General features: G+C 51.0%; 1 protein-coding gene across 1 annotated transcript in view; it reads left to right on the top strand.

Moving 5' to 3' along the window:
* The first annotated feature begins 491 nt into the window (after positions 1-491).
* PRTG (protogenin) overlaps positions 492-19,602 on the top strand; it is a 94,627-nt gene continuing 75,516 nt past the window's right edge. Inside the window, exons 1-2 of the mRNA XM_084816484.1 lie at positions 492-796; positions 2,901-3,203. Coding sequence (XP_084672610.1) covers positions 745-796; positions 2,901-3,203 — 355 coding nt within the window. The 5' untranslated portion in view covers positions 492-744. The remainder of the gene's footprint in view (positions 797-2,900; positions 3,204-19,602) is intronic.

Genomic DNA, 19,602 nt, shown 5'->3' with positions numbered 1-19,602 from the left:
CGGGCCTCGGCGCAGCGCGCGGAGTCAGCCGGCGGAGGCGGCCAGAGGGCGCAGGGCTCCGGGGTCGCGGCGCAGGCGGCCAGCGACGGCTGCTGGCCCCGATGGCCCCGCGCTGCCCGCCAGGCCAGAGGCAGCGCCCGTGCCCAGCTGCGCCTCCGTCCGGCTCGTGGGCGTCCGCGGGCGGCCAACGCGCGCCCGGAAGCTGGGCTAGCCGGGCTGCGACGCCCCCGCCGGGCGAGGGGAGGCCGCGCCCCGCTGGCAGCCCGGCGGGCGCCGGCGCCCGTCCCTCGGGCCGGGAAGGACGAGGGTCCCAGCGGCGCTGCTGGGGCCGGCGGCGCGCCCGGCCCGGCCCCGGCCGGCGGCCCTCCCCTCGGCGCGGCTCCGCTGCCCGGCGGCGCGGCTGGGCTGACCTCAGGCGCCTCGTCCGGCGGGGCGGGGCGGGGCGGGGCGGCGGGGAGCCCCGCCCCGCCCCGCCCCGCCCCGCCCCTGGCGAGCCGCAGAAAGTAGCGCCGGGACAGCGCCGCGCCGGGGAGCGCCGCGCGCCTCCGCCGCCCCCCGGCTCGGCCGGCCTGCCGCTGGCCCCTCGCGGCCCCGCCCCCTCGCGTGTGCGCGCTGCGCTGCGCGCGCGGTGTCCGTGCGCGGCCGGAGGGGGAGGAGGACAAAGAGTCCCCGGCGGAGCGAGCGCGGCCATTCGGCCCCTGGACAGTCGCGCGGCTGGCCGGAGCGGGTCCCGGCCGCGGCTGAATGGCGCCCCGCCGGAGCCCGCTGCCCGCCCTCCTCCTCCTCGCCGCCCCAGGTGAGCCTCTGCGCCGGCGGCCGAGCGCCGAGCATCCCCGGCGCCTGCCTGCCGCCCTCCCTCCCTCCCTCCCTCCCTCCTGGCGGCCGGCCCAGAGGAGGCGGCGCCGGGCGGCCGCGCACTCCGCCTCCCGCCCCCGGCCTCCCTCCGCCTCGCCTCGCCTCGCCTCGCCTCGCCGCCGGCTCCGGCTGCCGCGCGCGCCTGGCTCGGGCGGCTTCCCGGGCGCCGCGCGCTCCCGCCCGTCGCGACGGCAGCCTCCCGCGGGCCGCGCCGCCATGCGCGAGCGCCCCGGCCCCGCCGTCGCCTCCCGCGAGCCGCCCCCCGGCGGCCGCAGGCGGCCGAGCGCTGCGCTGCGCCGGGCTCGGGCCCCGGGCGGAGCGCGCCGCGGCGGCCAGTCTGCCGGGGCGGGCGCCTCCGCTCGCAAGCGCCGGCGGGGAGCCAGGCGCTGCCCACGGCGGGGCGGCCCGCGCCGGAGGCGGAGGCTCGCCGGATGGCTCCGCGCAAAGCGAGGCTCGCGAGCGCCCCGGCCCTCGGCCCGCCCGCAGCGTCCCCCGGCGCTGGAGGCGCGGACGAGGCGGGCGGCGCGGAGGCGCAGCCCCTCGTGGGCCGCTCGGGCGGGGTGCCGGCGAGGCCCGGGGCGCTCGAGCCCGCCCGAGGGAGCCCGGGGTGGGCCCCCGCGGGGCGCGCGTGGCCGGCCCTTCTCGCCGGGGCCCCGCGGCCAGGGAGCCGCGCCGCGCCGGCGGACAGGGGCTCCTCCCGCGGCGCGCCCCCCGGGCTCGCCGGCGTGACTGGCGCCGCGCCGCCCTTCCGCCCCGGCCCCCTCTGGCCCGCTGCGCCCGGCCCGGCCCGGCCCCCCGCCCTGGCCGACGCCCCGCCTGCTGGAGTGCGCTGCGCCCGGGGAAGCCTCCGCGGGGCGCCTGCGCTGGCCGCGAGGTGCCGGCCGGGCTCTTCGCCGCTGCTGCCGCCGGAGGCCAGCCCGGCTGCGCCCCGGACACGGCCCCGCGGGCCGCCCCTCCGCGCCGCGGCGCCCCTGTGGGGAGGCCTCCCGAAGCGCCGCCCGCGCGGCCGGCTTCGTGCCGCGCCTCGCGGGGCGGCGCCAGCCCCTGCGCCCAGGAGGCGCGGCCGCCTTGCGCGGGGCGGGCTCGGCTGGGGCGCGCCTCGGCGGGTTCCGCGGGTGGCAAGAGCCACGTGCCCGCCGGCCGGCCAGACCCGGGCAGCGGCGAGGCCCGCGGCGGCGGGAGAGAGCTTTCTTCCGGAAGGACCGTCCGATGCGTTCTCCGTGGGCCCCTCTCTCCCTTCGCCTTTGATCTCCTCACCCTCTGCGGAGCCCGCCTGGTTTGCGGCCTGCAGCGTTTTCAATGAATTGGATGGATGGATGGCTTTAAAACAAATGACTGGAAAGGTACTCCCAGTTGTGCAGGGAGCAGGTGCAATTTAAAAAATAAAATTCTGCTAAACACTGCACATGGCAAGCACCCTCTTTCGAGAGGGACCCCCCTCTTTGTGTAGCCTAGGTAGGCATGGGTCTGTCGAGGGACACCTGCCCCGTCACCCGTGCATCGACTACAAGCAAAAACAATACAGAGTCTTGCGGCGCGTTAAACACTAACAAATGTAGCTTTCATGGACTGGAGTCTATGAAAACTTAAGCCATAATAAATGTGTTTTTAAGTTTTAGTTTTTGGTGCTACTTTAGACCAAGTGTCCTGCTTCAGGACTAAGTATACGGTTAATTGATCAGTTAGGGTGCAATCCTACGCATGTTTGGACAGGGAAAAGTCCTTCAACTCCCGGCATTCCCCAGCAAGCTGTGCTGGCGGCGGAATGTTGGAAGTTGTAGGACTTTTTCCTGTCTGAACATACATAGGATTGCACCTTTAATCAACTAAGATTATTTTAATTGAATATCAGTCCTGTTCTTTGTAATAACTACACTTGTGGAGAGTCAAATGTATTTTATTTTTATTTATATGGTGGGGTGGTCTGGAGAACACGAGGCCGTGGCATCCAGCGCTTTAACCCCATCACACAGTGTCATAGTGTATCTGATCCCACTGGATAAAAACCTTGTTTCTCCCCCCAACCCTCTGTTTTGCCCCCCCAGGAATATTATGCTTTAGTGAACTGTATTTTGTGAAAGAGCCCCAGGATGTGACTGCCATCAGGAAGGAGGCTGTGGTTCTCGATTGCCAGGCACGTGGTGACGTCCCCATCACCGTCACATGGCTCAAAAATGGGGTGAAGGTTTCTGAGAACGAGCGGATCTACACTTTATCGAATGGCTCTTTGTACATCAGTGAGATGGAGAGCAAACGAGGTGAAACGGTGGATGAAGGGCTGTACCAGTGCTTGGCTCTGAACAAATATGGTGCCATCCTCAGTCAGAAAGCCCACCTTATGTTAGCGAGTAAGTCATCCCAGTTGTTTCATGGTTGATAACTTCCTTTTGAAGCCTGTTTCAGAACACAGGGAACACATTCATTCCTGTGGTTTTGGTTAAATAAAATTTACTGCCAGCATTCTTCAAGGGTAATTTAGTTAATTGTAAAATGGCTGAGTTTTCCTTAATTTCTTTGCTCATGAGCCCTCTCTTAATTCATGTTGGCTGTATGTGGAGGTTGTTTTGGTTGGACTATTCCAAATAATACACCTGGCATCTGTCTAAAGCATCGTTCCATATGTTTTGGACTACAACTCCCATCAGTCCTAGCCAGCATGGATAATAGTAGGGGATGATGGGAGTTGTAGTAAAAAAATTGGCAGGGGCTATTTTCCCTGGGTCGGGGAAAGCTGCTGAAGTAAGATTTCTGGGTTGACTGTTGTGAAATTAACTACATTTAAAAACATACTGAAGAAACTAACTTACACTGTCCTAAATAAGGATGATATTTAAGCATGTTGTAGCCCCGTATTTCATAAAATGCTGGTTTCTGGGCTGGTAATGCATATCTCTGCTGTCATCCTGGATACTTGGTACTCTCAAAGCCTGCAGTTGCTGTTCCCCAACAATCTCACTGTGACGATGTCTGGTGGGGATGGGCAGTGGGTAGAGCAGGGCAGCAGCCGGGCTGGGCTGTAGCAGCAAAACCAGCAAAGAATCTTGCAGCACCGAAAATACTGTTGCTTTTGCCCCTAGAGACTAACGTGGCTGCTGCTGCTCCCTCTCTGGAAGTTGTTATGGCACTAAATTTAGCCATATGGGGCAGAGATCCATCAGTCGCATGACGCTTCATGCATCTGATGGATTCTAGTCCATGAAAACTTATGGGACAATACATTTAAGGTATTAGAACACTCCTTGTGTTTTTTTCTGTAGAAGAAACTGTTGGATTCCACTGAGAACTAGTAGATTCTGTTTGATGGTCAGAACGGGTCCAGAGATAATCACCTAGATGGTCTTTAGAGCTGCACGTTGCTGGCCAAATGGGGGAAAGAGTGTTGTCTTTCACCACTTCTGTGCCAAGGATGGACCAGCTATCTGAACGGTGCTGCTGGGGCTCAAAAATCGACACGTGATGGTGGGAAACGCATGTGTGTGTTTATATTTATTATGTCTGTTGTGCCTTTTTTCATGATATTTAGGGTGGTGTGGGTGTGGGTCCCAGGTGGTTTTCCACCCAGGTGCTGACCGGTCCCAGATCCTCTTAGCTTCGGCAAGGAGGCTGCATTCATTGACCAGGTTCGGATGCGAAGCAAAGGATGAGTTGCGGTGCCTGTGGGTGCCAGGTTGTATATTCACCCCCGCGTGGGGGTTGTTGTGTCGTGCGAACCCGGCGAGTATGGAATATACGACAGTTAAAACAGACCATGGGTTATGCGAGGGTTGCATATTCAAAATGGTGGCTGCATGCTCCCTGCATGTACCACAGTCTCACTGTGGGTTAAATAACACACAGTGGGCTGTCACGTCATGCGAACTGCCCCAGTGTATGTCTGTAGCCCACACCTAGATCCGAAATCTGGATCTGCCTGCGCATATCTCTGTGTCATCTGGTAGTGAGCTCAGCTGGGAGAAGATCACCTTGGGCAGGAGAAGGCGTTACGGGGCGCACACGCCAGGCACAGGGAGAATTCAGCCTCTCTCCTCCATATTCCCCCTTTGCTCTAAAAAGTGGACATCACCCCCACACACACTTTACATACGATGGGGCAGATCTGCGTTTAAGCAGACTGATTTATTTACTGCAGCCGTGTGTAGTTTGAGCTGAGCTGTGCTGGGGACTAGTGGAGTCAGGAGCTGCTGAGGGGAGGTAAAACATCTGGCCGTGCAGTGGCCTTTTTTTTTTGCCAACCATGATGACAGGAAAGAGGTTGCCCTTCATTTCCAAAAGTAACAGCCCTGAAGACTGCCCCAGGGCATTCATATTGGGGCCTTTTTTGTCCCACAGAAGCCCTGCCCCTCAAGTAGCATAGTGGCTTTTTGCAAGGAGTTTTAGAAATGCTAGAAGATGCTCTCCTGTTCTTAAACCGAATTTCAGGTTCCCCCAGAAGAGGATGTCTGTGCAATTGCACAAGTCCCACTCTTAGCAAAGTGGAGCGGTTGTGTTGGTGGGTGACCACTGATTTTGGGTGTGTTCTTTTTCTCCTTGCCGCACTTACTCTATGTTTCTCATTCTGGAAGTTCGGCATGGTTACAAGGACACTGGAGTGTGCTGTTGTTGTGAGCATGCTAATTCAGGACTGTGGCCATATTAATTTCCTTAAGCCTGATCCTGAACATGTCTACTCTTTCTTTCAGAAATATTTTGACATTAAAGCCAAGTGTTTCTTGGCTGGTAGCATGGAATACTGTCAGGCAGCTTAGGCATGGGTGGAGGTGGGCATCTGGGCAGGCTTGTGTAGGAGGAACTGTTCTGTGATTGTGTCCACTTGCCCTCCGCTTGCTTCTGTAGCTCAAGTCCGGGCTATTGGGCCCTCTTGCTTGATGCCAAGGAACTTGCTTGGGACTTTTCTGGGCAATTCCTCACGTTTTGCCAAGGCTTCTCCCACGGAGCCAGGAGCCTGGACACCCGCTCACCTGCTGTGCCACACCTTCCCCCTGATCTGTGGTCAGGGTAACTAATTTGTCCTCGCCATCGTATCTTTCAGGGGAGCTTCCAGCTGTTTGCTTCTTGACTTCTGGGAAGCTCGTGATGCTACAGAGTTAGGAAAAGTGTTTCTAAATCAAACACATCTCCAGCACCACTGTTCTCAGGTTCCAGAGGGAACTGCTGCTCCTTGCATGCCACTCCTTGAGCTGGTGGCTCAAGCCTGTATATCTGCAGATGCAGGAAGATCATATCCCAGTGGCCAGGGCTTGGAATCCACCTCTGCTAAATCTCTGATTTTAGGTGGCCTTGGCCTGTTTATGGAAGGAAGGTCTAAAGGGGGCAAAGATTTCTTGCTGGGAGACTTCTGGAATAAGCCTTCAGAAACTGGGGAAATCTCTCATGATGATTCTGTTGTAGCCAGGAGAACTTTGAAGAAACAGTGGTGTGGAACCCATGTAGAAATGTGTTTGGGCAGGTAGGAGAATCCCAAATGTGCATTGTGCTTGATCCTCAGAAAAGGTGATAGGTTAACTCCTCAGTGTCCGTGCACCTAGCTTTTCTGATGCATTTTGATGCACAGGGCCTTCCTTGCCTGTGCAAACAATGGCACAACAAAAAATGGCATTGTGTGTGATGACTGGCATTGCCCCAGATTTTGGCAAACCCCACCATTTTGCTGTTGCCTCATTGTGATACATTTCACTGACCCGGCCGCCTTCTTTCTGATCCAGGTGTTTTGGTTTTGAACAGAATAGCTCCACACTTTTGACATTGTCTCATGAGGTGGTGACTGAGTCACCACAAGTATAACAAGTGTAATGAGGACTACAGTCAAGCAAGGCAGTAAGTGGTGGTTGAATATGAGTTTTTATGAGCTTTTCCTGAATCATTGTTTTCTCTGTATACTTAAAATATTTCTAAAGGTTATGGTTCTCTAATAGGTTCATATCTCATGAGACAAAATATGACAAAGGGCTGAACTCCACTTTTTAAGACCAAAATACATGGATGAGAAATAAACTAAGGGTTGTATCCAATGGGTTACATCCAAAATTAGTCTAACTTAAGGCCCATTCATTTCAGTGGGTCAGTAGGACTAACACGGGATGCAGCCCAAAGTCTCCTCATGTCTATTTCATAGATCTTCAGGAGATCCAGCATTTTGTGCCCAATAGCTTTAGGTGGCCTCATGACCGCTTTTCAGCTTTGAAGAACAAAATGTCTTTCTTTGTGGCCACAGTGAAGCTGAAGGGATACATGCTAAGCAGGTGAAGAGCCGGCTTTTCTCTCTTTTCGTCTCTTCCTTTGGAGAGGGTAAAAAAAGCAAAAGGCTGGCCCCCCCCATAGCAGCTGGGTGCAAGCGGGCTATTTTCCTTTCCCTGCTCAATCTTTTACCACCTTGCCTTATCTTCCTTTGGTTTCAGAGGTGTCATACTGTCTAGGTGCTGCATTTGGAAATCTAAAGCTTTAATCTGCCCCAGAGTTTAAGATTTGAGCACAGAGCTTGGGTCTTGATTTCTAAAAAGTTAGGAAGTTAGGAGCGGGAAGCCAAGGAGGTTTGCACTCCAGGCAGCCATTCCATTATTCATGTGCAAATCAAGAATGCACAGGTTAAAAGGTTAGAAACCGGCCAGGATGAGGTTTACCCTTGTGATAAAGAGCAGATGACCCCCCATTCACTGGCCAAAGCTTTCATGTAAGCTCTTCTGCAAAGTTAGTGATTGCCATGAATTGTTCTTGAGGAATGCAGAGATCCAAATGTGCCCTGCATTCCCCCCTAGGTCCCTCTGGAGCCTTATCTCAAGAGCCCATCGGAGCAGGTCTTCAAGGACCCACCAGGTTCCTCTCCAGAGGCCCCCAAGGCAGGCGCTGCTTTTCTGTTGTTCATCCGTGCCCAAAAGAATTTGACTCACTTCTAGCCAGTTTCCCCCGCCCCTTCTAGCATCTCTTCCATTCTCCTTTTCAAAGGGAAGGCTGTAGAGATAAGGTATCAGTTAGGTAAAAACAAATAATATTTTGGCCAGATGTCTGCTGTTGCTTCTAATGTAGCAGAGTAATTTAAATGTGGGGGGCAGCAAGGGGGGAGAGGAGGTGTCTTCCTCCTCCTCCACAGTTTCTTTGTGGGGCACCATGTGGGGGTAAAATGCTAATATCTGAAGATTAAACAGCTTATTTGAAGTTCAGGCTAGCGCTGCCTCCTTGACTAACAGGATTCCAAGTTGCTAGAGTATTAGAGCTGTATTGTGCTGAGGACTTTTCAACAAGGACAAGCGGGGAGGAAACCCCACAATGTAATGCTTAAGCTTCCTAATGTTAAAAGTGGAACAAAAGCGTAATCATGATAAGATCGGATGGGTCTCTGAAATTATTTCCTTTTTAGATACAAGTAGCCTTTGGATAAGGGGAATCTAAGAAAAGAGAGAGACGCAGGGGAAAATATGTGAAAGAAACACATATAACTCAGGCAATTTGGGGCAGGTTATGACTTTTTCCACAGATTGAAGTTTGGAGATGGGCAGTAGCATGGAAAACTTTCTAGAGAGCTCCTTTTTCTCAGACTCTTACATTTTAGAGTTCAAAGGAAATATGGACATGGTGGGCATATTCTTGCTTTCCTCGCTGCAGAGACACCTAGATAGTTATCAGAGGATACCGCTGCTAAACCACTCCAAATATTCTAATTTATTGTGTGAACACAAAAACTGTGTGTGGGGTTTGTTTGTTTGTGTTTTGCTTTTCTGCAGAAGATCCCTTTGAACCCTGTGGGCGGGGGCCTCCTGCCTTTGGTGGAAGGCAAGTTAGAGTCTCTGGATTGTCTATCTGCTTCAGACAATGAGTGGAGGGCCCTCTCTCTCTCTCTCTCTCTCCCCCCCCCCTCTCTCTCACACACACACACACACACCCCTGCTCCAGCCTCTCAGGGCTTAAAGTCGAGTCCTTCCTTGGTAGGAACACAAACGTCGGCTTCCTGTTTATAGTTGAAGGCCTGCTTAGAATATTGGTCACTGGAAACATTCCCTTCTTTTTCAGTTACGTTTTGGGGAGTGGGGAGGCAGAGATAACACCAGGAAGGGAATCTCATGAACTTTAATTTTAATATTCCTGCATTGAGCAGGGGGTTGGACATGACGGTCTTAGAGGCTCCTTCCAACCCTACTGTTCTATGAGTCTACTATTCTAATTTTAATGCAAACTATAAAACAATTTGCAGGATTTAAAGAGGAGTGTGGTACAGTATTAATAAGGTGCTGATATATCCGTTGATGCAAACTGAGGCATTCGTAAGGTGCTCCCAGAAACCATTTTTGGTTGAAGTGAGGTGGTGGGGGATTTGCTGAGATCTGCGGGAGTCATCTACGGCCCATGCAGACGAGAATGAAGGGCCCTCAGCAGCCTGGAAGGAGGGAAGGAACCAACTGGTTTTCCTTTATAAAAGCTTCCATTCCAGGTTGCCTGTAGGCGATTTTACCTGTCGCACGTGATTGGGCAAGTGGCTGTGTGTGAGCCTGGTTAAGCGTTACATTGGCACTGACCTTAACGGCCGTTAATACCTGCCAGGGGCTGAACCCCTTCAAATGGTCTTTTAGGGAGAAACCTGGTTAGTCTGAACTGTGGTTCGCATTGGTGCTGGTGTCACGCTGAAGTGCAATTGTGGTGGTGGGGGTGGGAATTGTTCCAGGGAGGGGAGGGATTGGGAGCAGGGGTGTGCGACCCCCTGGCCCACTCTTGATCTCTTGGCCCTCGCTCAGGGAGCACCTTCGTTGCCTCTGTGGCGGCCCTTTGGGGGAATATTTTAACTTGATTGACGCGATGGAGAAGCAACCAGTTAAACTGCCTGTGTTTTATATGGCAGGTTGCTTGATATCGAACACGCAGCTTGGTCCTCGCCAGGCTTCCTCAGCAGCGAGCCGTGTGGGTTTCAGTGGGCCTTGTGCCGCGGTCAGTGTGTTTAGGACTGCGGGGCAAACCTTCCAAATACGGGGGGAGGGGTGATTTTTTCTGCTCACCTACGTGTGCTTGCGCTCTGCCCCGTGGGCTGCGGATGGGGCCGAGTTGCAGCTTCATGGCCAGTGCGGCTGCCTGCGGGGGTGTTGCTCTCCCTCCACTTTTGCTTCCTCACAGCAGTTGTCCAAAGGGCATTCAGGAGGCCTCCTTTTGTCAGCCAGCCGGGAAGAAAGAAAGAGGCCTCGAAAGAGGCCTCCTCCCTCGCCTTCCTGGGGCTTGTTTTCACCTCTTCTCAGTTTAACAGCTGGGCCCTGCAGTGGGGTGCAGAACAATGAAAGGGAATTTCTGAAGGCAAGTTCGAAATGGTTGCGCACGTTCATACAGAAGCGCAGCTCTTGCTGATGGGGTTGATTAAAAAAAATCATGTCCGGAATGTTGCCACAGAAAGGTCGGAAGAGCTCTTTCTTGCTTCAATTTGGCATTGTTTTTCTTTTGTTCCCTCCCTGGGGAGGCCCAGCTGTGTTATTGGGATTGATTACTTCCAGTCTTTATAACTGGTAATCACCACCTAAGTGAAAAACTAGTCAACACAGCTCGCATTTTGTTGACTGCTCAACTGTAGTTGCTACACTTTAAGCAAATGTTAAATAAGCATGTGGAAATTTTGGGGAGAAAACAAAAGCTTCAGATGTGTTAAACACACCAGCTGATACCTAGATGTTTTGGGCAGGCTAGCTAAACTCAAAACTTTTCACATCCCCTTGCCTCACAGTGCAACCCCCCTCCTCTTAGATTATATGAAAACCTTACAGAATAGCAAGCCAAAGGGAGAAAGAAAAGAAATTGACAGAGGACCGACTCAAGGCTGACACTGAAACAGCTGCCAATACAAAAGAGAAGTATTTGGTTAAATGATTAGAGGACATGGGGGAAAGGAAGGTAATTTTCTATCCTCAAATCTAATTTGGAGTCCTGTCTTTTCTAATTTGGTAATTTGGGGAGAGGGGTTGGTTTTTTTTAAAGGATGTGATTCTTATGGGGTTTGGTCTCTTACCATGATAAATTGGTCTTGCTGCTACCTGGTTCTTGCGGAGCAAATGGTACTGATTGATCTTTAAAGGGCCAAATTCCTGTCTTGTGTCTTGTGAGTCTAAATAATACAAAACTGGCTTTTGTTTTTAGTCTTGGATGAATTTTCTGTTGCGCTCTGTGTGCTCATGATATGAACAACGTCATAAATGGCGTGACATCTGTATGCAGCGCCTGTTGTCTGGGCCCCCCTGACCTGACTCGGGTCCTGCTGAAAGGGAGACACGAAGGAGTGACTGGGTTCCAGTGATGGTTGTGCTCGTGCATCTGAAGCCCTCCTTGCATGCAGCGTGGCTCTGGAGGGCAGGCGAGGGCAGCCTCCACGCTGCAGTGTCCATGTGACCCCCAGGGTTTGTTTTGCAGCCCATGTGCTGTTCACAGCCTGGGGAATCCTGGAAAGAGGAGAAAAGGAGTTTTCTCTGGCCAGCATGGATGCCGAGCTGTGTTTGGAAATGTGATGGCAAAAGTTATGAAGAGATCACAAACAAACAGAGCCGGAGGGAAGGCCAGATTAATGAATCTGTTGACGCTTTTATGGGGCTGTCTCTGTTTCATAACCAAGGGATGAGAGGTGCAAGAAGGGAAATGCGCAGAGTGTTTTTATTGCTACGCGTAGAAAGTAATAGAAAAACTAGAAAAGGTTTATCCAGAGCCTAGCTGTAGCAGAAGTTTGAGTTTGGTTAGAATTGTACGATGTCTGTTGTTAATGCAAGTAGAGCATTCTGGACTGTTCGTTTGAGTAAAGTGAGGGTGCTCAGACCTGAATGTATAAAAGATCTCTCTCTCTCACGCACACGCACACGCGCGCACACGCACGGTTCCCATTGATGCTGTGCCTTTTCCCAAGGGCTCTCTCATTTATGGGTTCATGTTTGTGGGTGATTTCAGAATACAGTGGGGATAGAGTTACCATGATCATGAACTGCCTTTTGGCACCTGCCAAATCCCTGCAAATTATATGTAACCTTAATTACATCTCACAAAATTTGGAGAGGGGCTGTTTGTTTTTAATTTTTATTACTATTTATTTATTACATTTATATCCTGCCTTTTTTCCTCCAAGGAGCCCAAGGCAGTGTACATGATCGTCCTCCTGTCCATTTTATCCACACAACAACCTTGTGAGGTAGGTTAGGCTGAGAGTCAGTGACTGGCCTAAAGTCTCGGTGAGCTTCATGCCCAAGTGGGGACCAGAACCTGGATCTCCCGAGTCCCAGTCCAGCACTCGAACCACTAGATCACACTGGCAACACCACACATAAATGTCTATACCACTTTCCAGTGAACTTTCAAAAAGGCTAACAAAAGTGGTAAAAGCATAGAGCTCTCCACTGTTGCTCAGTGATAAAGCATGTGCTTTCGCCGGCATCTCCTGGTATGTCTGGGAAAGACCAGTCTCTGCCTGATTCCTCAGAGAGCTGCTGCCAGTCAATGTAGATCATATGAAGCAAGGTGGATGGATGGCCTCATTCGGGAGAAGGCAGCTGCCTGTCTTCCTGTCCAGATCACCTCTGGGTCTCACTGCTGAACAAGGGGCTCTCATTTGATTGAAATTATTTTTCACAATTGTTTAGCACTCAGGCTGCAATATGTTATCACTGCAAGAATGTGATGTTATTTTGTTTTACTTCTGCTCTAAATGGTACATCTGTTGCACCTAGACATACTGGGTGGAACGTGGTGGCCTTAATGTCAGGGAGCACCTATTGGCTAGTGCCTGGGACATCACTGGTGATGAGCCCCCCTACCCCCTCCATGGTCATAATTTTTAATGAACTTAAAATGTTCTTGTTAATTTACTTTAAAAAAAAAATCTATCAAAGTTGAAAACTCACTATTGTGCTTTGGTGAACATTTTCCAGGCTGCCTTTTCAGTTTCAAATCCTTGTCATTTTGTAAACACTTCTGTCTTCAGTTAAATTTAGATAAGAGCTATTTAGTTTAACATCAAATATTGTTATTAGTTGTAGGATTTGTACTCCCCTCTCCAATACTAGAGCACAGATCTTCTGTTTAAGACAAGAGAAGATAATCAGAAAGTGCTCATGCTGTTCCCTTACTCCGAGGCCGGGCAACTTACTCCATCCATGGTGCGTGGACAGGATCTTCAGCTACTACTGTAGGATCAGGGTAGTGCTTTTAAAGCAGGGGTGGGGAACATGTGGCCCTTCAAATGGCGTTGGACTCCAACTCCCATCAACCCCAGCTGCCATGGCCAATGGTCAGGGATGATGTGAGCTGTAGCCCAGCAACATCTGGAGAGCCACATGTTTCCCACTCCTGTGATGAAAAAGGAAATGGGTGTTTTCGTGTCACCTGCACAGGGCCTCGGAGGCCACAGTTGGCATCCTGGCATTGTGGGAAGTTCTGGTGCTTCTTTGTTAAAGCTAAGGGACCCAAGGCACCCATCAGGGCTCAGGTGCGCAGGGGGATGTGTGTGACATCTCTAAGCAGTAAGCACAGGTGTCTTGTTTTCACCCAGGACTGCATCCCTGAATTGATACCCAGGTCCATGTGTTTCAGCTGCTTTGTTTGCTATTGGGGTTCATCAGACCAGAGATGATCCCAAAGACTGTGGTGCCCCCCCCCCCCCCCGGTAGTCATAGAATCATAGAATCGTGGGGTTGGAAGGGGCCTACAAGGCCATCGAGTCCAACCCCCTGCCCAATGCAGGAATCCAAGTCAGAGCATCCCTGACAGATGGCTGTCCAGCCTCGTCTTGAACGCCTCCAGTGTGGGAGAGCCCACAGCCTCCCTAGGTAACTGGTTCCATTGTCGTATTGCTCGAACAGTCAGGAAGTTTTTCCTGATGTTCAGCCGGAATCTGGCTTCCTGTAACTTGAGCCCATGATTCTGTGTCCTGCACTCTGGGATGATCAAGAAGAGATCCTGGCCTTCCTCTCTGTGACAGCCTTTCAAGTACTTAAAGAGCGCTATCCTATCTCCCCTCAGTCTTCTCTTCTCAAGGCTAAACATGCCCAGTTCTTTCAGTCTCTCTTCATAGGGCTTTGTTTCCAGTCCCCTGATCATCTTTGTTGCCCTCCTCTGAACCCTCTCCAGTTTGTCTGCATCCTTCTTCAAGTGTGGTGCCCAGAACTGGACACAGTACTCCAGATGAGGCCTAACCAGTGCTGAGTAGAGGGGAGCTACTACTTCCCGGGATTTGGAAGCTATGCTTCTATTAATGAAGCCCAAAAGAGCATTTGCCTTTTTTGCAGCCACATCACATTGTTGGCTCATATTCAGCTTGTGATCGACAACAATTCCAAGATCCTTCTCACTTGTGTGGTTGAGCCACGTATCCCCCATATTGTAACTGTGCATGTGGTTTCTTTTTCCTAGGTGCAGAACTTGGCATTTATCCCTATTAAATATCATTCTTTTGTTTTCTGCCCGGTGCTCCAGTCTATCCAGATCACAAGTCGTGTGGTGGCCGCTTTCCCATGATGATAAGGGTCTGCCCTCCTGGCACTGTGTGTGAAGGAGGCCACTCTGTGGGCAGGGGGGATAGTGTGGCTCAGTCCCGGGCAATGGGCATCTTCCCTTCTAGCAGGGCTGGCACTGACTGGGTGGCAAAGACCTGTGCAGGTTTGTGGAGTGGTCAGTGTATAGGTGTTTAAATAAATGAAATAAATACAAAGACAGGTCTGCCCTGCCAACATGGTTGCATCTTTCCCACATGGCCCCGAGCCACCTGGGGTCACAAAAGTAGCTCTTAAGTTGCACCCCATGTCCATCTCAGTTTTCCGCTGGTTTAGACTGCGGCGCCTACATTCAGAACGAGACCCAGTTAGAGCGGGCCTTGAATCCCACTCTGGACAGGGCTTTGGGCTGACCCTGAACATACACATAGAGCTGGAAGCTTCCTCCGTGGGGCCACCCTCTCTCTCCTGTCTGGAAGCGAGCTTGTGTTGTAGCTGAGCTTGGTGGGTGTCTCCCTATGTAAATGGGGGTGGGGGTGTTTTGTGGGAATGGGAAGAGGGGGAGAATCAGACTAAGCATGCAGTCTCCATGGCACAGTGCAGGGTGGATAGCTGAAGATGCAGCTGCGTCTCTTTCTGTCCACACAAGAGCCCTCTTGGGTCTAGGTGGAGAGCAAGAGCAAGTGAGGGGATGCCTCAGAGTGACTCCGGGAGAGCCCAAGCCTTCACATCTGGCCTCTCCTTTGGAGTGTTGTGGCTTCATAGCCTTAATTCTATCGACACGGTTCTATAAATGATCCACTGACTGTAAATGCTTGAAATTGGCATCCTACGGCCCTTACTAGCTCCTTAATCGGTGTCATGCATGCCCAAGGCCACACTGTGGGTTATGTCTGCTCTGCTCTGCGTAAATAGAATTCCTTAAGCTGCTGTTCGGCCTGACAGATATTCATCACTGATGATTAAAGTTGTCTTTGACTTCTAGTAAATTGATGGTAACTGGAAATACACCTTGGGAGTTGTGGCAAGGCTCAGCCGTTTTGCCTGAGGAGGAGACTAAACATTGTACAATACATGTCATGTCCCAAATTACAGGGATATCTCTCCCTCTGTCTCCTAAATGAGTACACCGCAGCTTTGGGAATCTTAATTTCTTTGTTAGCCAAATAGCTGGCCAGAGATTTGTAAACAGGTCTCTCATTGGCCTCCAGTGCAGACTGGAAATGGGGAATCTTCATATTTAAATCATCCAGATAGAACTAGAAAACAAATATCACTTTAATTGCATTGTAATTAAAAGCATGGCTGTAGGAAGCTGCATTAGAACCAGGTCAGGCTGTTTGTCTCTCTAACCCAGGATGACACTCTCTGATTAGCAGCGGCCCTCTAGGGTCTCAGGCTGAGAGAGAAGGGTTCCCCCAGAAGGAGGGGGTGCCCCGAAACCTAGTATAAGGACCCTTCCTGCATATAGTTATGGGCATATTGGGTTCAAGTTACGGGAAGCCAGATTCTGGCTGAACATCAGGAAAAACTTCCTGACTGTTACAGCAATACGACAATGAAACCAATTACCTAGGGAGGTGGTGGGCTCTCCCACACTGGAGGCCTTCAAGACGAGGCTGGACAGCCATCCGTCAGGGACGCTCTGACTTGGATTCCTGCATTTAGCAGGGGTTGGACTCGATGGCCTTGTAGGCCACTTCCAACCCTACTATTCTATGATTCTATGATACTGCTTTGCCAGTGCACTTTTTTATTTCCAACTTCTTAGGTGAAGCTTCATCTCCCCTATTGTTTTGGTTTCCCTGAACTTTCAAGCCCCACATTATTTAATATTTATAGCCTGCTGTTTTTCCTCTTGCAAGGAACCCAAGGCGGCTCACTTAGTCCTCCCCCACACTCAGTTTATCTTCCTAACAACACTGTGAGGTAGGTTAGGCTGAGAGTCAGTGACTGGGCCAAAGTCATCCAGTGAGCTTCATGGCTGAGTGGGGACCAGAACCTGGGTCTCCTGGGTCCTGGTCCAACATTCTAGCCACTACATCACCCTTGCTCTCAAAGCAGCTTGGGCCCTGAGTAGCTCAAGAAGTCACTTTGCATTCATGTTTCCTCTTCAGTTAGCAAGGGCGTGGGGCAGAGCTTTTTGGTGGTGGCTCCCACCTCGTAGTGTTGTCTCATGGTGGTTTGCCCGGTCCCATCCCTCCCCATTTTGCCATCAGGTTAAGACCATTTCATACCAGAACGCATTTTCTGCTGGGTTGTGATTTTGTAGTGGTGTGTGAAATGTTTCAACAGCTGGTTTCTAAGCTGGGTTGATTTTACTGCTGTTTTTATTTTATTACTGTGTTCAATGACTGCAGTTTGTCCTGTTATTGCATTTTGGATGTGTTTTAATCTGTTCTGTTTTGTCTTTGATTTGAATATCCTTTAACACAGGTTATATAAATAATATAAATTTAACAATGTAAACCTCAAAATCTGAGTTGGGGAGGTTTCCCCCACAGAGCACCAGGCTACTGCTACTTCCAGTCTGCTTAGAGGTAGAGATGGAGTGAGGACTCACATCCCCCTTCCCCTGTCTTGCCTATGGAACCTTGATGGCTGATTCAAGCTCCAGACCAGGTTTGGAGCACTGCAGGTTTATTAGCAGGGTTTTATATTTTCAGTCCCGCGGCAGGGCTATAAAAACAGACTTGCAGCAGGGTTTTTCCTAGGCCAAGGAAAAAGAGGGGGGCTGGAGACAGTGCAGAGTTAATTTACAGAGCCTAACACAACAGGCCTTCTCTGCTGGCAGAATGGGGGTGTCTCTGTCATCCCAGCATCAGCCCCCATGTCCCCCTTTTGCTCCCCTTCTTGGGGACACTGGCAGTGTGTGGCCTTTCCCTTTCATCTGCCTGACTGGTGAAGAGCAAGCACAGCCAGCCACAGTGGGATTAACTTTGTGCCTTGGTCTCACTTCAGACGGCTAAAACACCAGCCGCCACCACCCTCTCTCCCCTTGGTTCTGGAAAACTCCTTACGGCTGTTTGGGGTCCTCTAGTCTTAACTAAGACGCTGTGCTTAGTTAAGATGCTGTGTGGACCCAATCCTCTGGCAAGTTCTCCTACACAACCCTCTGGAAATGAATGACAAGTGTGAAAAAGTGCATGTCCCATTCATTTCCATGGGGCTGTGCAGGAGAATGTCCCAGAGGATTATCGCCTCCACACTTGGCCCAACAGAACAGACAACAGGTTTGGTGCAAGAAATGGTCTCACATTCCTGTTGGCTTTTGATTCCACTGGATCGGCAGATCTCCCATACACTGCTGGGGCCCATTCTGCATCTGTGTGTTTTCCCAGGCGCTTTCTTGGATAGACAGCTGGGTGGGGGCTATGTGTGGCAGTAGCCCTGCCAGCTGGATTAGCTGAATCGGAGATCCGCTTCTCAGATCACAGCAGAAGTTGTTAATATGTAAACAGGCAGCTCTGTAAAACAAGCAGATCTGAGTCAGCCGCTGCTGTGTGAAAGAGCAGGGGACAAAGACAGCTGAACATCTGGAAAAATCCATAGAGGCAATATGCTGCCCATTGGAACAATGGGAGCACATTGGGCCCTGTGTAATATATTGTGTGCCCCTGCATAAGGGTTCGCTGGATTAAATGAATTTATTGATTTCTGCTTCTTCCCTTACACATATCTATGAGACGCTTCTTCGGCACCACAGACCTGTGTCAAAGGTCATAACTTTCACTGTGGAAACACACACACAGTCTTTCAGATGGTGAATCACTGAGTTCTGCATTGGTGGTCTGTAGTGTAGGTTTTGTTAACATTTCCTTCTATAAAATTCCAAAATTCTTTCTTGCTAAAAGCATAAAAAAAAGTAAAGGTGTCCCCAACCAGTCGTGTCCAACTCTAGGGTGTGGTGCTCATCTCCATTTCTAAGCCGAAGAGCCAGCGCTGTCCGAAGACGCTTCCGTGGTCATGTGGCCGGCATGACTGAACACCGAGGTGCACAGAACGCTGTTTCCTTTCCCGCCGAAGCGGTACCTATTTATCTACTTGCAATTTCTTGCTTTCGAACTGCTAGGTTGGCAGAAGCTGGGACTGAAGATGGGAGCTCACTCTGTCATGCAGCACTCTGGTCTCGAACTGCTGAACTGCATTTCTAAAACCAAAGGTTCCAACAATGTCTGTAGAACACAGTGCAGCAACGTTAATGACCACATGATTACCCAGAGAATTCTGGCACAGTTTAACAGTCACCACCTCAAATTGGGTGATGCTTTTAATTATGCTGATTTCTTTTTGCTTTGGAGCAAAAGTTAGCTGTGGACATAGCAGCTGTTGGAAATACTAGAACCAAAAATGGTATGATTATGCATCCATTCCATAAAATTAATAAGGCAGGGTGACAGCCCCAACAGTCTCCTCCTTCCTTTCCCTCCTCACTTAATTCCAACCCTACTATTCCATGATTCTAATTTAAGGTGCATCTTCCATTGTGAGATGTGTTTAAGAGCCAGATTGTGATGCAGCACAATCTATTCTACTTCCCAAAGAAGCATATGGATAACTCATAGAACTGCTTTCAGTTTAAATCCTATATTTCAAATTTTCAAGTTTGAAAATGTTTTCTATTTTATAATATATTGTTTCATAAGGACATCGATCAGTGAGTGAGTGAAAAATGAACTTGGAAGATGGAAGGGAAGGAATAAAAATCCCGAAGATTTTCAGGGTAGCTATTTTGGTTTTGTTGTATCTACCAAAAAGATCAAAGATGGAACTGAATTGATTCACTACATGGTTGAGGACATCACAGAATTTTTAGCAAATGAAAAGTAAGAATTGAGTCAATTGTATAATGTTGTTGTTGTTGTTCAGTCGTTCAGTCGTGTCCGACTCTTCGTGACCCCATGGACCATAGCACGCCGGGCCTTCCTGTCCTGCGCTCTCTCCCGGAGCTTGCTCAAGTTCATATTCATTGCGTCGGTGATGCTATCTAGCCATCTCATCCTCTGCCGTCCCCTTCTCCTTTTGCCTTCAGTCTTTCCCAGCATACTCCTCAATCTAGATTGCTTGTTTGTCTCACCCATAGCACACAATCTCCTAAGTGCACAGGGGGAGAGGGATTAGTCCCTGCATGCTTTGCATGCAGAAAGTCCCAGGCTCGATCCATGGCAGCTTCTCCAGTTAAAAGGGTCCGGGGATGCGAGATGCCTACCTGTGGCTATGGGGAGCCACTGCCATTCAGACAGTGCTGGGCTAGATGGACCGATGGCCAGACTTGGCATAAGGCAGTTTCTAATATTCATAAGGATACTAGTACTATTGC

This window comes from Heloderma suspectum, chromosome 11 (genome assembly GCF_057233095.1).
Source record: "Heloderma suspectum isolate Gila_16-S chromosome 11, 16-S_ref, whole genome shotgun sequence".
NCBI classification, from domain to species: Eukaryota; Metazoa; Chordata; class Lepidosauria; order Squamata; family Helodermatidae; genus Heloderma; species Heloderma suspectum.
The sequence above is the reverse complement of the archived record's forward strand: the minus strand, read 5'-3'. Positions and strand labels throughout refer to the sequence as shown.